Source organism: Monodelphis domestica, chromosome 8 (assembly GCF_027887165.1).
Source record: "Monodelphis domestica isolate mMonDom1 chromosome 8, mMonDom1.pri, whole genome shotgun sequence".
Lineage (NCBI taxonomy): Eukaryota > Metazoa > Chordata > Mammalia > Didelphimorphia > Didelphidae > Monodelphis > Monodelphis domestica.
In genome coordinates, this window is record NC_077234.1 from 242,620,102 (window position 1) to 242,636,839 (window position 16,738).

At 36.8% G+C, this 16,738-nt stretch overlaps 1 protein-coding gene across 2 annotated transcripts in view; it reads right to left on the reverse strand.

The window, feature by feature from the left end:
* The window catches only part of EPHA6 (EPH receptor A6), a 1,223,915-nt gene that overhangs the window by 60,615 nt on the left and 1,146,562 nt on the right, over positions 1 to 16,738 (reverse strand). For both annotated transcript variants that reach the window (XM_056806830.1, XM_056806831.1), the window contains one exon: positions 2,666 to 2,815. In XM_056806830.1, coding sequence (XP_056662808.1) covers positions 2,666 to 2,815 — 150 coding nt within the window. The remainder of the gene's footprint in view (positions 1 to 2,665; positions 2,816 to 16,738) is intronic.

Below are 16,738 nucleotides of genomic sequence, written 5' to 3' on the forward strand. Positions count from 1 at the left end.
GGATCACTGCCTTGTCATGGCGGAGTGGCTGGTACACAAGCTATGGTTATCCAAGCTAGACAGGTCATTCTGACAAAAGTCTATTCTCTGGAAAAGGAAATGGCCAGCCACTGCCACATTTTTACCAAGAAAACCCCAGAGAGGGGATTAAAATGATGAAAGAGCCCAGCCTGCTCTGTTCTAAGGGATCATGGAGAATTGGACATGACTGGATGATAAACAAGAGCAGAACAAATAACTTTGTATATGGAAGATGGTTTGGATGGAAGGGAATCTGGGAGGGGGTGGCACTATTGGCTAAAGTCGATGAATGATCCTTAAGGAATCTATCCCTGTTTAAGTTCCACTCTGGTTCAGAGTGACATCATGAATAAAGTAAAAGGCAAATTTTCTCTGAATTGCCTCCACTGAGTAGGCAAGGGAAGTGTGTGACCTTTTAGGAGATCATGGGAAGAGCGCTTTGCATTCTGGGATCAAAACTGGAACAATCCCAGGAGTCACCTGTTTGACCTTGGGTGAACTCTTTGAACTTCCCTCTCCTTACCTGTAAAATGGGGATTATAAAGCTTCTAGTCCCTCAAATACTTGTTGAGAGATTCAAATAAGAAAAAATAGATGAAGGACTTTGGAAAAATGTACACTGCACATACATACCACTTGTTCAATGTCATCTCATTCTTCTCTTTTTTGGATGAAGTTAGATAGACCTAGTCAGTCATTAAACATTTACAAAGTACCTGCTATGTTCCAGGCACTGTGAGCAAAGACTAAAAAGAAAGCCGGTCCCTTTTCCTTTAGCTTTTTAGAGAATAATGGAGGAATTCGATATGAAGGGAGGCTGAGAAGATGGGTAGGGGGAGATGACGACCAAAGACAAGACATCCTTTAAAAAATATTGAATGTTCTACAAACTAGTACACAGCTGGATAGAATTATTGCTTTTGTAAAACTGAATAAGAGTATTGGGACGGAAGCTCATATTCTGTAGACTGACTACATCTTTGGGACAGATTCAGTAGCAAGCAGGAAGATGGGGATGAAATATCTTGTCCTGTACCCAAAGAGGTTTGGTGAGGACTCTTGTTAGTCTTTAGTTAGTTCTTCTTCTGAATGTTTTAAAAATTCGGTGTCATTGAGAGATTATAAGCGTTCAGGAATGCGATACGTCTTATTTGGAAAAGTTTATAACTTGTTATTGCGGTTCTCATGATAAATTCCACTATAACAATCTGCCTTTTGGTCTTTATGTTTTACAACATCTCCTTATTGGACCCCAAGTTCCTCAAGAGCAGAAATCCTGGTTTTTATTTTTTGGACCTACCTAGGGGTAATAGGAGAGGCAAAGTGTGGCAAAGTGCCAAGAGAATCAGATTAGACCTAGTGTAAGTCATTTAACCTCTTTGGGTCCAAACAACCCTCCCTAGCTACCACTGTCCAGTGAGAATGTAGACTTCTTGAGAGAAGTGGCTGCTTTGGCTTTTGTATTCTGCCTCAACATTTAGAACAGGACTTGTCAGGGAGTAGGAATTTAATACAGTAAGTACTTTTTCATTCATTCATTCACTGAATGTTGAATGAATAAGCTGCTGCATCTCAGTTTCATCATCCAAAATAAGAAGCTGTTTGGCATTGTGGGTAGGGAAGACCTGGGTCGAAATGTGTCCTTTACTCGTTCTGTGGCATATTGCTTAGGCAGCTCTGTAAGAATTTTGGGGAAAGGTTTTGACTCTGATGAAATAAAGGATTCTTGACATATTGACATAATAGTAAATTGATACAATGACAAGAGCACCAAATTTGGAGTTGGAAGAACTTGATTTAAATCCCAGTTCTGCCAATTACTTTCCTTCTCTGAGTCTCATTTTCTTCAGCTGCAGAAGGAGGGTATTGTACTAGATGATCTCTTAGGTCCCCCCATAATTAAATTTGTGATCTTACAGTAATCCTTTGTCTTGTAGAGACATTATAGAGTTTAATTAGATGAAAATAAAACAGATTAAAACACCTATTCATAATGTGTAATAATCATATGTATATATGTATATTTGTGTATGCTAATAGTTTCCTTGTCTGTAAAACAAGGTGGAGAAGGAAATGGCAAACTACTCCAATATCTTTGCCAAGAAAAACCCCAAATGAGGTGATTAAGAGTTGGACGTGACTGCACAATAACAACAACCACACAAAAAACAAGTGTTATTATATATTCTATTATATTATTGTTTGTTACTCCACATCCTAAGAGGAACCATTCTTTTCTGTGTAGGAAGGTGCTATGAAATATCTTTAAAAATCCTTTTTTTTCCATTTTCACATTACTTCTAGAAAGAATTTTGAATGAAAAATAGCCATTTAGTAGTTCTTTCCTTTTTATTGTAATTCATGGTATTATATAGTATAATTATTTGGAATGAGGACAACCAAGATAGAATTCACAAATCTAGAAGAAGACACACACTTTGAAACAAGACACAAGCCCAATGGCAATGACTATTACTATCCTACTCAAATTATCCTACTGACTGAACTTGGGTCGGAGACCCAATTGATCTTAGATAAGAGAGATGCCTCCCCCGCCCCCCCTGCCCCCCCCCCAGTAATGAAAAAAAAAAAAGAACTTTAAATTGACAAGGTAACTTTAAGCTTACATATTTGTAGCACTTACATCTTGGTTGGACATTTCCCAGTAGGGTCTTTCTCCATAGGACATCACTTCCCACATGACAATGCCATAGCTCCATGCATCACTGGCTGATGAGAACTTCCTGTAGGCAATAGCTTCTGGGGCTGTCCATCTTATGGGGATTTTTCCACCCTGGAAAATATATTATAAGTTACTCGATTGCCTCACAGTAGAGAAGTCCAGCCCCATTTCAGACTTGGAGTTATTGTCATCAAAGTTCTTTCTGACAAAAAAAAATCTGAACACTCAATAATGTCTTTGGCAATTTAAATGGAAAATAGAAAGAAAATGGAATACTTTTAAACTCTTAGTGAGTTTTCCTAAGATGTTTATCCAGTGAAACAGCATTGGTGGAAAGAAGTCACACTTTAGAGAAAAAAAACATTTTATTCATTAGAAATGGTGGATGTTATTTTAGATCCACATAATTAAATGGAACATTTTTGTCTTTTGATGGAAATTCCAGATTTGGAACATTAAAACCAAATACTACTCTGTAGTCATTAAACATTTCATTGAATTTATAAATAATAATAATAATAAACAGAACCCCTAGCTGAGGCAAATGATTAAATAGTGAATTGAGAAGGACTTTGCTAAATCAGCGTAAAACAGAGTAGAACTGAATTTCTTTCCTTTTCTTTCCATCTATAATCATTTCAGTTATCTCTTAATCTTTTCTTATAAATCTCTTGACATGCTATGAATGCATCTAAAATAGACAATTTTTCTGTAAGAGTGCTTTAAATTACTCAATACTTTTGTTTTTTTAAGCTTTCACTCTAACAGCTGAGCACACTGAAAAGAGAAAATTAAAGTTTTAGGATTTCATCCTACACAGTTTACCTCTTTTCTGATTCTTCAGTAGTTTGGCTCTGAAGCTCTAAATAGCATTCTAGATATTATACTTAATTTTTAGTAGCATTTTGTTAAGAACATAATAGAATTCCTTTGCAATGATAATGGCAAGAATAAAACCATCTGTTTATTTCATTTGACATTTTCAAAACCTTCTCCCTTCCCCATAGGGAATCTGGGATTTTTTTTTTTTATATTGAGCCACGTTTTAAAGTTCCACTAGATGGCAGGAGAGAACAGTCAGCAGGTCTGTGGAAGTTATTAACAACTTTTTAGGACCTGGCAACTGATTTGTATTCAGCTCAAATAATGTTTGACAGACAGAATCCATAGCAGAAGTAGATTGTGATGAAGAAACTTTGCCCTTGGTCACTACTATCGGCATCATCATCATCATTGTTAAGAAATCTGCTATGTTAAATTCTTTGTCTATATTGAAAATCAGAAGTTCAAAAAAGAAAGAGTTAAATTGGGAAACCATTAATCAAATAATACATAATTACTACTTTTTAATGGTTTATTAGGCAGCTAGGTGGTATAGTGGATAGACAGGAAGAACTGATTTCAAATCTGGCCTTAGACACATCCTGGTTTTGTGACTCTGGGCAAATCACCAAGCCTCATTGCCTCAGTTGCCTCATCTGTAAAATGAGGATAATAATGGCACCTCGCTCTAAGGGTTTTTAACATGGATAAAATGAGATAATATTTGTAAAGCATTTTGTAAACCTTAAAGCATGACATAAATGCTAGCTAGCTATTATTACTAATGGGGAAAAGTGATTAATATTTAATAGGAAAAATAACTGCAAGGCAAAATGAGAGGTTAATTGAACACATTTATTAGTCATTTACTAGGTACTAGTGCTATAGGACTAGTATTACAAGGATTTGCATATAAAGCGAAAAGTAGAGAACATTCCAGCTGGAAAGTACCCCAGAGACCATTTAGTTGAACACCCTCATTGTTAGATGAAACAACTGAGGCTCCAAGATTTGAAATGATTTGCCCAAGGTCAGACAGCAAATCAATAGCACGCTTGGGATTTGAACCTGGGTCTCCAGATCCTCTCGTGATGCTCATTCCATTTAGACTCAGTCCCTACTGAAAACTGTATAAAGAGCAAATCACTCTCACTGCCTTTAACATCCTCAAACATAATCACTCATGAGAGCAAAGGTGCATTTGGATGAGAAGATAAAAAATGTGCTTCTTACATCAATCAAAACAGAATTAATTAATCAACAAGCATTTATGAACTTCCTACTATGTGCTAGGTGTTACAGATGCCAAGAATGCAACAATCCCGATTTTCAAGATCAGAAGCATTAGGAAAGTACCTAGTAAAGATGACACAGTTCCAGAGTGGGTAGCCATGGTAGCTAAAAGAAAGATCCTTTCAGGCTTTCTCCTTACCTCAAGATTGGGTGGAGGTTTGTTTGAAAAACGTAATTAGATTGGCACCTACAACCCTGTACTTTTGTGGACCCAGATTGCTATTTGAATGCAAAAAAGATGCAAAAGAGGCTGTAGGCTGCTTAAGGACAGAGAGGTTCTTTTATTGTCTTTGTGTCCCAATGCTTTGCTCATAGGAAGAGCTTGGGGAATAGTTTTTGAGTTGGAGTGAACCGAATTGGATTGTTGAGCATGTTTGGACCCATCAATACAGATTTATGAAAAGATTTTGGTCCCAATAAAGCAGTTAAGTCAAAAGCATAGAACAAAATCTATGTACCTTCCCCCCCCCCCCCCTTTCTAGCAGCAGTTGAAAGGTAGAAGGTGTTTGGATGAGGAGAAGAATTGGCTAGTCCTCTCTCTAGCTCTCTCCTTAGTGTAGACCAACATCCCCTTTACATCTGCCAGCTTCTTGTATTTTCAAAGGGGTGACTTTCCAGTTAATCAATACCCTGACTCTACTACGAAGGGGACATGGGATTCTCTTAAGTTTGCTGGGAGAGACAATGGGAATGGAAGTGATAGACAGTGCTGACTCCCACTCCTTTACCCAAACTGGCGCATCATTCTATATCCAGGATATTCTGCGTTTCCCTCTTTCCTATTTTGGGGATAGTACTAGGCATAAAAAGTCTTCTAGACAGATAATTGTCACTGCTCCTTTACTTCTTAAATCAGAAGACACTGAGGCTCTTATCTTGTTCTATACACACCCATACCATCTCCATGCCAACTCCCATGGTAAAAGAGTCTACGCTTTGATTACCAAATGGGAAGTGGACTGGCGGAGTTCTGTCCATCACAGTTGAGCCCACTCACATATTGATTATCCACAAATATAACTGTGAGGTTGTCACCGATTTTCCACTGTATTCTTTATCTCGTTTCATGGTAATAGACAAAAACAAGTCTTGTGACTTTTTATATAAAAGAGTCTTTTTTCTTAGTAAGTCTTCTTACTTAAAGGAGTTGCAAACTTGGAAGCTACATTTCCAAACTTTGAAGGACAAATCTGAAGATCTGGTTTCAAAATGAACATAAGAAAAGCAAGCTAATCTTGCCATTTGTCTCACTGACTCTTACTTGTCATAGTGGGCAAACAACATGCAGGAGCATGGTGGTAAATGTTGAATAACTGACTCCCTAGAAAGAAATGCACACAGAACACCTCTTTTTAAAACCTTTGCGCATCGTCTGTCATGCATGCATTTTTTTTTCCTACTAAGCACTGGTTACAAGGCAAAAGAACAGTAAGGGGTAGGCAATTGGGGGCCAAGTGACTTTCTCAGTATTATACAGTTAGGAAATGTCTTCTGCCAGATTTAAACCCAGGACCTCCCATCTCTAGCTTTGGCTCTCTATGCACCCAACTTCCTAGCTGTTCCCCCATGACAGCTTTTTAAGGGTCATCTGTTAGATTTATACTCTCATGATCACTTTTTTATGTCTATACAATCAACAAAATAGTAAATAAATCCATGATTTGTATTTTTTTTTACCAATTTCTAAGTTGTAAATGAGATCACTGAAAATTTAATAATTGGCTTTCCAGAAGGCTTAGCTGGCACAACACTGACTATATGATGTTTGCATCAGTAGGCAATTGAGATTGGCCCTTGTTAAGTCAATGTTGACTTCTATCACAACAGGCTCAAAAAAGAGTGAGATAATTTTTGTATACTCATAAGGAAATGGCCAATTTATCATTTTTTCTTTATACAGTTTCATTTACCACAAGGGCAACAGTCTTGTTCCTTGCCATGTTCATTTAGAACCTTTTGATTCCTGCTCCTACAAAAACTCCAAATATTTTCTTTGTCACACCCACCAGGGCAAACTCCTCTTAAACGTTAACGGACCTCCAAATATCATGTTGTAATTTGAGTTGAGAAAGTAAGAGCTAGAAGTCATAAAATATAATATAGTGGCCATTAATGTGGAATTCCCTTCTCCTATCTCCCCCAGCTTCCACATGTTGAGTTCTCCAGGGAGGTAGGGTATCCTAGATTTATTGTGCTCTATAGGCACTCAGACCTATGCTTAAAATTCGCAAACTCTCCCCGAGAGCTGTTACCTTTAACAGTAAGCCAGAGGACACGATTAGCTGCAAGAAAAGACATTTACTGAGATAGCATTGTAAAAGGACAACAATAAAAAAAATCCCTGATCCCTCCCCCCCCCCCCAATAAAACTAGGGCTTGCTTTCCCATCGCATACATAGCATAAATAGGAATGGGAATGTACAAAGGGTATACTAGTAGAGAAATATACAACCAAGCCGGCAATTCACTCATCTAGAATTGTAGGGTCCTAAAGTCACTTCCCTTCTTCTAGTATCTTCATGCTGCTCTCTCTTAGGTACAGCAGGTTGTTTAGCTGGACTCTCTGAGTCTGTCCCTTCTCTTAAAGGTGGGGCTGGCTTATTTCTTGCCTGCAAGAAGTTGCATTTCTCAGAATTGTCTCATTTCTTGGCTGTTGGTGCTATTCCTTGACGCTGCCTTCTGGCTTTCCTCATCACTCAGTTAAAATTGTTCTTTCTGCAAGAGGTCTTTCCTAGGCTTCCCTACCCTCAACTACCAGTACTTCCCTTTGAGATTACCTTTCATTTACACCTTATTTATTTATTTTTATTTTGCCTTGGCAAGGCTGGCAAACCTACAAGTCTCCTCAACTTGGGCTCCTCAAGGACAAGGACCTTGTTATTACTTTTTTTGATAACTCTAGAACTTAGCAAATGCTTAATAAATGTTTATTGAATGCTTCTCTGACTGGATGTGGGTGAATAGATTCTCACAGAAGGAATAGATTCCCACAGAAGAGGAGACGTCCCCTTCTGGGTGAGACACAAGAAACAATTTCCTGGCAAGGGCTGAGTTCTTCTTGGGAGTCTTTTTTCTGCACTGCCAGTCGTCACTTTCTTCAGAGCCATGACCCATTCGGACTGAGATCTTGGCGAATCCCTCACTTTTTAAAGGGCATGACCAATTGCTGATCAACTAATGTCTAAATATCCTCTAATTTCATAGAGAACTTTGTCAAATTCACTTCAATGAAAAGTATAAAACAGAAGCCTTTCTATATTTATACGTCCTTTAAAATGTTAACACCTCATTGTCTCTATTATCCGTTTATTGCCTTCTATAATTTTATCAATTTGGGTGTGAGGAAATCAATTGATCAGAGCCATCCAGATCACTGTCCTCCCCCTCCTCTAAAATTAGAACAATATGAATTCAGAAAGGTGTGGCAAATGTATCTCAAAAGTAACTAGAAAGGATAACAAAAAGGGTTTTAAAAAGCTATTCTGGAAGCAAAAAGAAGATCAAAGAAGACCTAAAATCACTGCTTAAGAACAAAAAAAGGTGTGATGATATCAGACTACAGAGAAAAGGGCAGCATCAGTCCACTCCTCCTTTAATTCTCTTTTCTATACTAAGGCAATTGATCTTTAGATCTGAAAGGATGAAACAAAGGTGGTTAATGGGGAATGGAAACTTAAAAGTGGTAAGAGAGCATCCTTAATAAGTTTGAATTCTTGATCTGCATCTCTCTGTGCCACCTTGGGTGATTCATGGAACCTCTCTGAACCCTCTTTGGGAACCAAAGAAACTAATTTTCTTGTTAAAAAAAAATGAAGGTGTTGGACTCCTGCTTCTATCTCTAAAATTTTATAGTGAATTCATGGGACCAAAGATTTAGAACTAGAGATGATCTAGTCTATTCTTTTCATTTGACAGATGAAAACTGAGGTCACAGCCAGAAGTAGCAGAGCAAGAATTTGAATGCCATCTCCAAACTGTAATAGCTGATGATCATAATAGCTAGCATTCATATAGTCCTTTTAAGGTTTGAAAAGTGCTCTAGAGAGACTATCTCATTTAAAGCTCATAACATTCCTGTGAAATAAGGTAACACTATTATTCTCATTTTATAGATGAAAAAAATTGAGGTTGAGAGGTTAAATGATGCCCAGTTAATAACCGAGGCAGGATTCAAATCCAGCTTATCCATATCATGGGGAAGTTAAGAATTGGCAGCCTATAGATTTAATTGACTCATTAGATCAATGGCTCTCAAAGTGTGGTCCAGGAATCCATGGGGAGAACTTTTCAGGGACGCATAAATAAAAGTTTTTTGAGGTGGATTTATTCAATAGTTTTAAGTATCTAAATAGGGGTCTAAGACCAAAACGTTTGTGAACTGCTTTATAAGACATATTTTCTGCCCTCCAAAAATCCTTTAGCCGTGGAAAACCTTTCATCACCTCCTCTCCTCCTGCTCTGCTCAGATCCATATTGCCTTTTTATCCATTTACTAAATTTATAATTAGCATCCTGAATGCCCATTTTGTTTGCCTGTAATAGAGCGGTGTTAATGGGGCTCTTCAGAGTCATATAAATTAGGATCCTTTTTCCCTTTTCCTTCTAAAGAGGAGCAGTCCTGAAACACTCTCGATAATAATTCAGTGGCAGGTACTACTGTGCAAGTGACAAATACCACCCTCTTTCAAAGAGAATTTAAGTGATGTATCACTTACTAAGTGCAAAGCACTATTCTGGAGGACATCTGTTTAAATGAGATTTCCCCTCCCAATCCTACCTGCTAGAAAATGTAGGACACTGTGCTACTGTCATGCAATAGAATTAAAAATACATATTATGTGAGGATTGCCCTGCATCTGAGGGTAGATAACTAAACACTGAATATGGAACAGACAGCCTTCCCAAAGCAGCCTCCCATCACTCATTAGGGCCTTAAACAAAAATAAAATCTACCATATGAAAAAGCCCCAGTGAGACAGCTGACACTAATAGAGTTAAAAATACCATACTGCATACAGAGGCACATTTCCCTTTCATCTCTCCCATTCTCCTCCCCTCTCTCCTCTCTTCTCTCTTGTACTTACTCTCCCTCCCTCTTCCGTAGATGACTTTTTACTTGATTTTCTACCTTCTTCCTCTTCCAATGGACTTTATTTAATGGCTTAGCTTTCCTGAGCCACTCACCTCTACCCTTTGGGACAAAGAGCCTAGAAAATTAGCACAGAAAAAATGATAACAATAAAATATTTCATTCATAGAGAGAAAAGGTCTTTGAGGTCACTAAGAACTCTGAAATACAGCAGCATCTTTTAAATACACTAAATTCCAGTGATTTAAAAAAATTAGGCAGTACAAAATAGTGAGAATTTTGTCTCTTCTGTAAGTAGAAAAAACTCATTAGTGAGAACAATAGTAATAGAACCATTTTTATCAGTGAATTAAATTTCATTTCCAGCCCATTCAACATATAATAAACACTTATTATTACTGGGTATTGTGCTAGTCATGGGGTATTCAAAGAAATCTATGACCTCCAGGATCATTCATTCCTTTGTATCAAAAAGCAAATATGTAAGTGTATACATATTATAGGATGTTTCAAAAGAATTTAATAAAAATTCTTTGAGGGAAGGATCCTCAATAAAATTTAAGAATGTAAAGGGTCCCAGCTGAATTGCTTGTTGGCTACTGGAGTGGGTAAGGGGGAGGGAGGGAAAGAATAAATTAATCAAATTTTTATAAAAAGAATGTAAAGGGACCTGAGACACAAAACAAGGGTACTAGCAGCACTTAAGGGATGAAAAAAAAAGGTTCTTTGTAAGAGATGACACATAAAAAAGTAAGCCCTGAAAAAGCAAGCTAGAGGCTCTAAGAATAAGATGGAGAAGGGTTGCATTCTAGGCTCTGGGGACATCTATGTAAAGGGTCCTTAGGTAGAAGATGGAATTCTGAGTTTAAGGAAGCAAAGCATCACAATGTGTTATGTTGAGAAAGACCTTGTTGGATCATTCATCACTTCATTCAGTCACAAAACAAGGCTGCAATTCATGGCTACTAAGTGATGGAATTGGTCTAGAATTCAAGGTTCCTAACTCAGTCCAATGAGAGACAGTATTGGTTATAGACTGTGTGTAACATTCACAGTCATTGATAGCTAGTTCTAGATCCCTCTTATTGGAGAATTGATAAATCTCTGAAGTAAGGAAGGGGGGCAGTTTATTTTTTAAAAAACTATTTTAAATTTAGAATATTTTCCATGGTTACATGATTTATGATTTTCCCTACCTCTATTCCCTCCCCCATCCTGGAGCTGACAAACAATTCTACTGGGTTATACATGTGTCAGTCTTTGTGTACAATGTTTTCCTGGTTCTGCTCCTCTCACTCTGCATCACTTCCTGGAGGTTGTTCCAGTTCACATGGAATCCCTCCAGTTCATTATTCCTTTTAGCACAATAGTATTCCATCACCAACAGATGCCACAATTTGTTCAGCCATTCCCCAATCGAAGGGCATCCCTTCATTTGCCAAGTTGTTGCCACCACAAAGAGTGCAGCTATGAATATTCTTGTACAAGTCTTTTTCCTTATTATCTCTTTGGGGTACAAACCCAGCAGTGGTGTTGCTGGATCAAAGGGCTGACAGTCTTTTAAAGCTCTTTGGGTATATAGTTCCAAATTGCCCTCCAAAATGACCAATTCACAACTCCACCAGCAGTGTATTAGTGTCCCAATTTTGCCACATCCTCTCCAACATTTATCACTTTCCTTTTGCTGCCATACTGATCAGTTTGCTAGGTGTAAAGTTTGCATTTCTATAATCAGGAGGGATTTAGAATACTTTTTCATGTGCTTATTGATAGTTTTGATTTCATCATGTGAAAACTGACTATTCATGTCCTTTGCTCATTTATCAATTGGGAAATGGATTAATTTTTTGGTACAATTGACTTAGTTCCTTAAAAATTTTGGAGAGTAACCTTTGTCAGAGAGTTTTGTTATAAAAAGCATTCTCCCAGTTAGTTGTTCTCATTCTAATTTTGGTTGCATTGGTTTTGTTCATATAAACCTTTGATATAATCAGAGTCATTCATTTTACATTTTGCACTATTCTCTATCTCTTGCTTGGTCTTAAATTCATTCCTTTCCCATATATCTCACAGGTATCCTAATCTATGTTCACCTAATTTATTTATGATTTCACTCTTTATATTTAAGTCATTTAACCCACGTAAACTCAAAGATTTGGATAAGATAACCTGTAAGGACCCTTCCATCATCTCTAGAGCTCATGATGCTCTGAAATTTTTTTAAAAAAATTCAATTTTGTGTAAAGGGAGATATCTTTGGAATTAGAACAGTTTCCTACTCATAAAAATTGCAAGTCTTATTTGCAAATAAATATTCAAACAAGAAGTGGCAGCATGGTCTAGTGGATAGAGAATTGATGTCTGTGAGTTAGGAAGATTGATTCAAGCTCTACTTCTAATACATACTGGCTGTTTGACTCTAGGTAAGTTCCCTATCTCCATATCTTTGTACTGGATGTTCCACATACCTGTTATGAACTCCTTTCTTATCTCTAACTCAGAGATTCCCTCTCTTCCTTAGAGATGAAGCTTAAAGGGGAGCTAGATGGCTCAGTGGATAGAAAATCAGGCCTGGAGATGGGAGGTCCTGGGTTCAAATTTGAACTCAGATACTTCCTGTCTGGGTGACCTTTGGCAAGTTACTTAACCTCAGTTATCTGCCTTAATACTGTTTTGCCTTGAAACTGATACTCAGTATTGATTCTAAAACAGAAGGTAAGGGTTTAAGCAAGCAAGCAAACAAAAGAAACCTAACAAAAACCAAGCTTCATTTATCCATGAAGACTTTACTGATTTTCTTAACTGTTAGTTCCTTCCATCTCAAACTTCCTTGAATTTAGCTGCTTAGTATTTCTTTGCTTTGTATTTATACTGTATATCTTTATATACGTAGTTATCTTCTACATTAGAATGGAAGCTCCTGGGGAATAGAGAGAGGCTCATTCTTTGTACTTGTGTTCCCAGTCGCCATCCTCAAGGCTTGCCAATGTTTTGAATGGAACTAAGTCCTCCAGGTGCTGTCAATTAATCACAGAAGATAGTGGTACTATCATTCCCGTTGTCTATATGGTATATTTCTCCTGATTTGGCATGATAACGCATTAGTGTTTTTGATTATTGTATTACATTGTTAACTCATAATGAACTTACAGTCCTTTGAAATCCACAGATATTTGAAACAAGAGCTGTTTCCTAGCTATGCCTCTATCATCCTGCATCTGGGTTTCAAAAATTAATTGCATAACCCTACCATTTTACATTTATCTCCGTTAAAGTTCACTTTATAAGATTTGGTCCATTACTCTAGAATATTAAAATCTTTTTGGATTCTAATTATGCCATCCAACATTTTAGCTCTATCTCCAAGCTACCAGTCATCTGAAAATCTGATGACCATGCGATCTATGCTTTCATTCATTCATTCATTCATTTATTCATTCATTCATAAATATTTATGAAAGACAAAAATGAATGCTTTAAGTGAGTTTATATTCTATTGGATGGAAATAACATGCCCACAAAAAAGTAAGCATAAAAATTTACCAAAAAATATGAAATGGGAAACAATTTCTGGAAGAGAGGAAACTGGCAATTTAGTGGATCAGGATAGACCTTGTTCAGGTGGTTCATTATCTGAGCCTTTAAGGAAGATAGGCTCTTGAGACTGAGATGACTAAGGCAAGGAGGTATACATTATAGGCAAAGTACATAGCATTGAAAAGGCATGGAGACAGGATGTAATGTAGGGTATTCTAAGAGCAAGTAGGTTAAATTGAAGAAGAAAAATACTCAATGGCCTGAAAGATTGGCTAGAGCAAGATTGTGGAATGCTTTACAAGTCATGGAAAGTTTTAAACTAAAAGCGTTAGGGAGTTGCTGGAACTTCTTGAACAGTAGAGTGATATGGTTAAGATTACTGCTTTATGAATATAAATTTGGCATCACAGTGGATGATGGATTAACAATTGAGAGAAAAGACACTGGTGACAGGGAAATACTGTAATAATGCCAGGTAAGAAATGGTGAGAAACTAAACTAAAATGCTGCCTATGTAAGAGGAGGAAGGAAAAAGATATGAGAAATTCTGTGGAGGTAGAATCAGCAAGATAATCAACAATTAGATGTGAGTGGCAAGGGACAGTGAAGAGTGGAAGATGACTCAAAGGATGAAAACATGGATGATTGGAAGGATGATGGCATTCTAAATAGAAGTAGGGACCTCAAGAACAGGATTAGATTAGATAGGGAAAGATAATGAGATCAATTTAGAGCATATTGAGTTGAGATGCCTAGGAGACATCCAAATGGGGATGCCCAATAATTGGTTGGGAAGCAGGGAGGTGGCTAAGTAGATAGAGAGTTGGCTCTGGAGTCAAGAAGACCTGAATTAAAATCCATTCTCTGACACTCACTAGCTGTATGACTTGGATAAGTCACTTAGCCTCTGTTTGCCTTAATCCATTAGAGAAGAAAATGGCAAACCCAATTTAGTGTCTTTGCCAAGAAAATCGCACGGACAGTATTGGTGATAATCAAGAACTCAGGAACAAGACTATGGATGAATATATAGATTACTTTTAGTTGTTAATAAATATGACAACCAAAACAATGCTCAGGACTAACTCCTTTGAAGGTCCATTAGAGATAGCCCTATCTATCATATCTATCTATTAATCACCACCTTTTAAATATAATCATTCAACTCATTCTGAATTCTACTAAGTATACAATTATCTAGTACATCTACCTCCACAAGGATATTGTGGAAAATTTTGTGACATGCCCCAATGAAATCCAGGGAGGCTGTCTGGAATTCCTAATTTACCAAGTTAATAGAGTCTGTCTAAAAAAAGAAAAAAAGCAGGTTAGTTTGGCATGACTTATTTTTGATGAATCACTGTGGGACCTCAATGATCTCATATTCCCTAAGTATTCATAAGCTGACTGATTCTTTAATAATGTATTCTAGAATTTTGCCAGGAGCTGTCAAGCTTCCTGGCCTATAGTTTAAAGAATCTATCCTCTTCCTATTTTTGAAAGTTGGAACAGTATTTGCTTCTATGTAGTCCTATAACACTTTTCAGTCTCTATGACTTTTTAAAGGTCATTGACAACAACAGGAACATAATTATATCCATTTTTTTTTCTTTTTAGTAACATTGGATATATTAAATAAAGGGGTGCTGATTTAAGTTAATTAAAATGTGTGTCCTTTTACTTATTATCTCCTCATTTAAATTGGGTTTCAATTGTCGGTTAACCATTTTGCTTTAGGAAGATTATGCCCTACTTTGAAGATCATTTTCTTGATAGAGAAATATTACAACATGGCAATGGATCTGTGATATGTTGTTGATATGAGTATTTATCCTATCAATTATCACAACTCATCCATACTCTTTTCATCCTTTGTGATTTCCTCAAGTACAGATGGGACCATGCCATTACTCTGCTCATTGAACTCACGTGGCTTCTTTTTACCTCTAGTATCAAATACAACTAGGTTCTGATGGTATGAGAAAAGAATATGGTAAAAGGACCAAATTATTCAAATTCACACTATTCAAAATTATAGTTATATGGAAAATAAAATATTTGATTCCAATCTAATGGAAATACCTAGTGCAAATTTGAATAATGTGACTATTTTGTTGAATCCATCATTCACACTACTCAGCAACTAGCTATACAAACTTCTCAGGCATTTAAATAAAGCCTTTTACATCATGGTTCTACCTTTTTAGCTGTGTTCTACATTATTTCCCCTTCACACATTTTATGGTCCAGCTAAACTGGCCTCTTTGCTGTGATCCATTGACAACAATCTATCTCCTATTTCTATGCCTTTTCAATGGTTTCTCCCTAGCCCTTTGCCTGGAATGAACTCCCTCTTCCTAGAATCCTTAGTTTCCTTCAACTCACCTCAGATGCTATCTTATTAATGAAGCCTTTCTTCATTAGTTGCTAGCACCTTCTCCCCCATTTTGTATTTCTTTTGCATATGCTTGTGAAAAGTACATGGCCCCTTAAGACACGGTTTTATTCAAATTGAGCAATTTAGTGATGAGAGAGACAGAAAAAGCATTTTTACGTAAAATAAAATAGTTACATCAACTGTGAAAGGATATTGTTGTTATAGATGAACATTTTTAAATGAGTAGGGAAAGTCTGCTTAAAACAAAGTTTTAATAAAAAATGTTAAAATATGTGTATAAAGAAAATACTTCAGGTGGGATTCGAGCAGTTTTGGAAAGAAAATGAAGTATGCTATCAAAATATTTAAATAACCTTGTGTATCATTTAGAAAGTTATCTCCTTTGTATGTGAGCAATTTAATGATTTAAAGGAAGGAGCAGAGAAAGAACTTTTATTTACTAAAAACTAAAAACAGACTCAAAAGAAACACAACTGAAGACTCTTAAATGGGATGAAGAACTGTATTAAAAAATTTGTAGCTGCAGGAGGTTATGGCACCTCAGTTTATGTGCATGTAACTCATTATGACTAGGGAGAGCAAAACAAATTTAAATAGAAACATACACATCTGGAGACTAAAGCATGATTTAGAAAGGACTACTGATTTCACAGTAGAAATTTGGAGTTGTTACCGCTTAAGTGAAAACTGAGTCAAGAAGTCTCATTTCAGCCAGTGAAGAGCCACTAAACTTGACTTGGAAACTTGAGGGGAAGAACTGAAGTCATAATAGAGGATTAAAAAGCTGCTTTGTTGAACCTGTGGCAGCAAAAGGTTGAGGGATTTCTGATTGGTGGGAGAGAAAATTAAGTTCTCCAGCTAAGAACTTCATATTATTCCCCTTTATTATTACCTA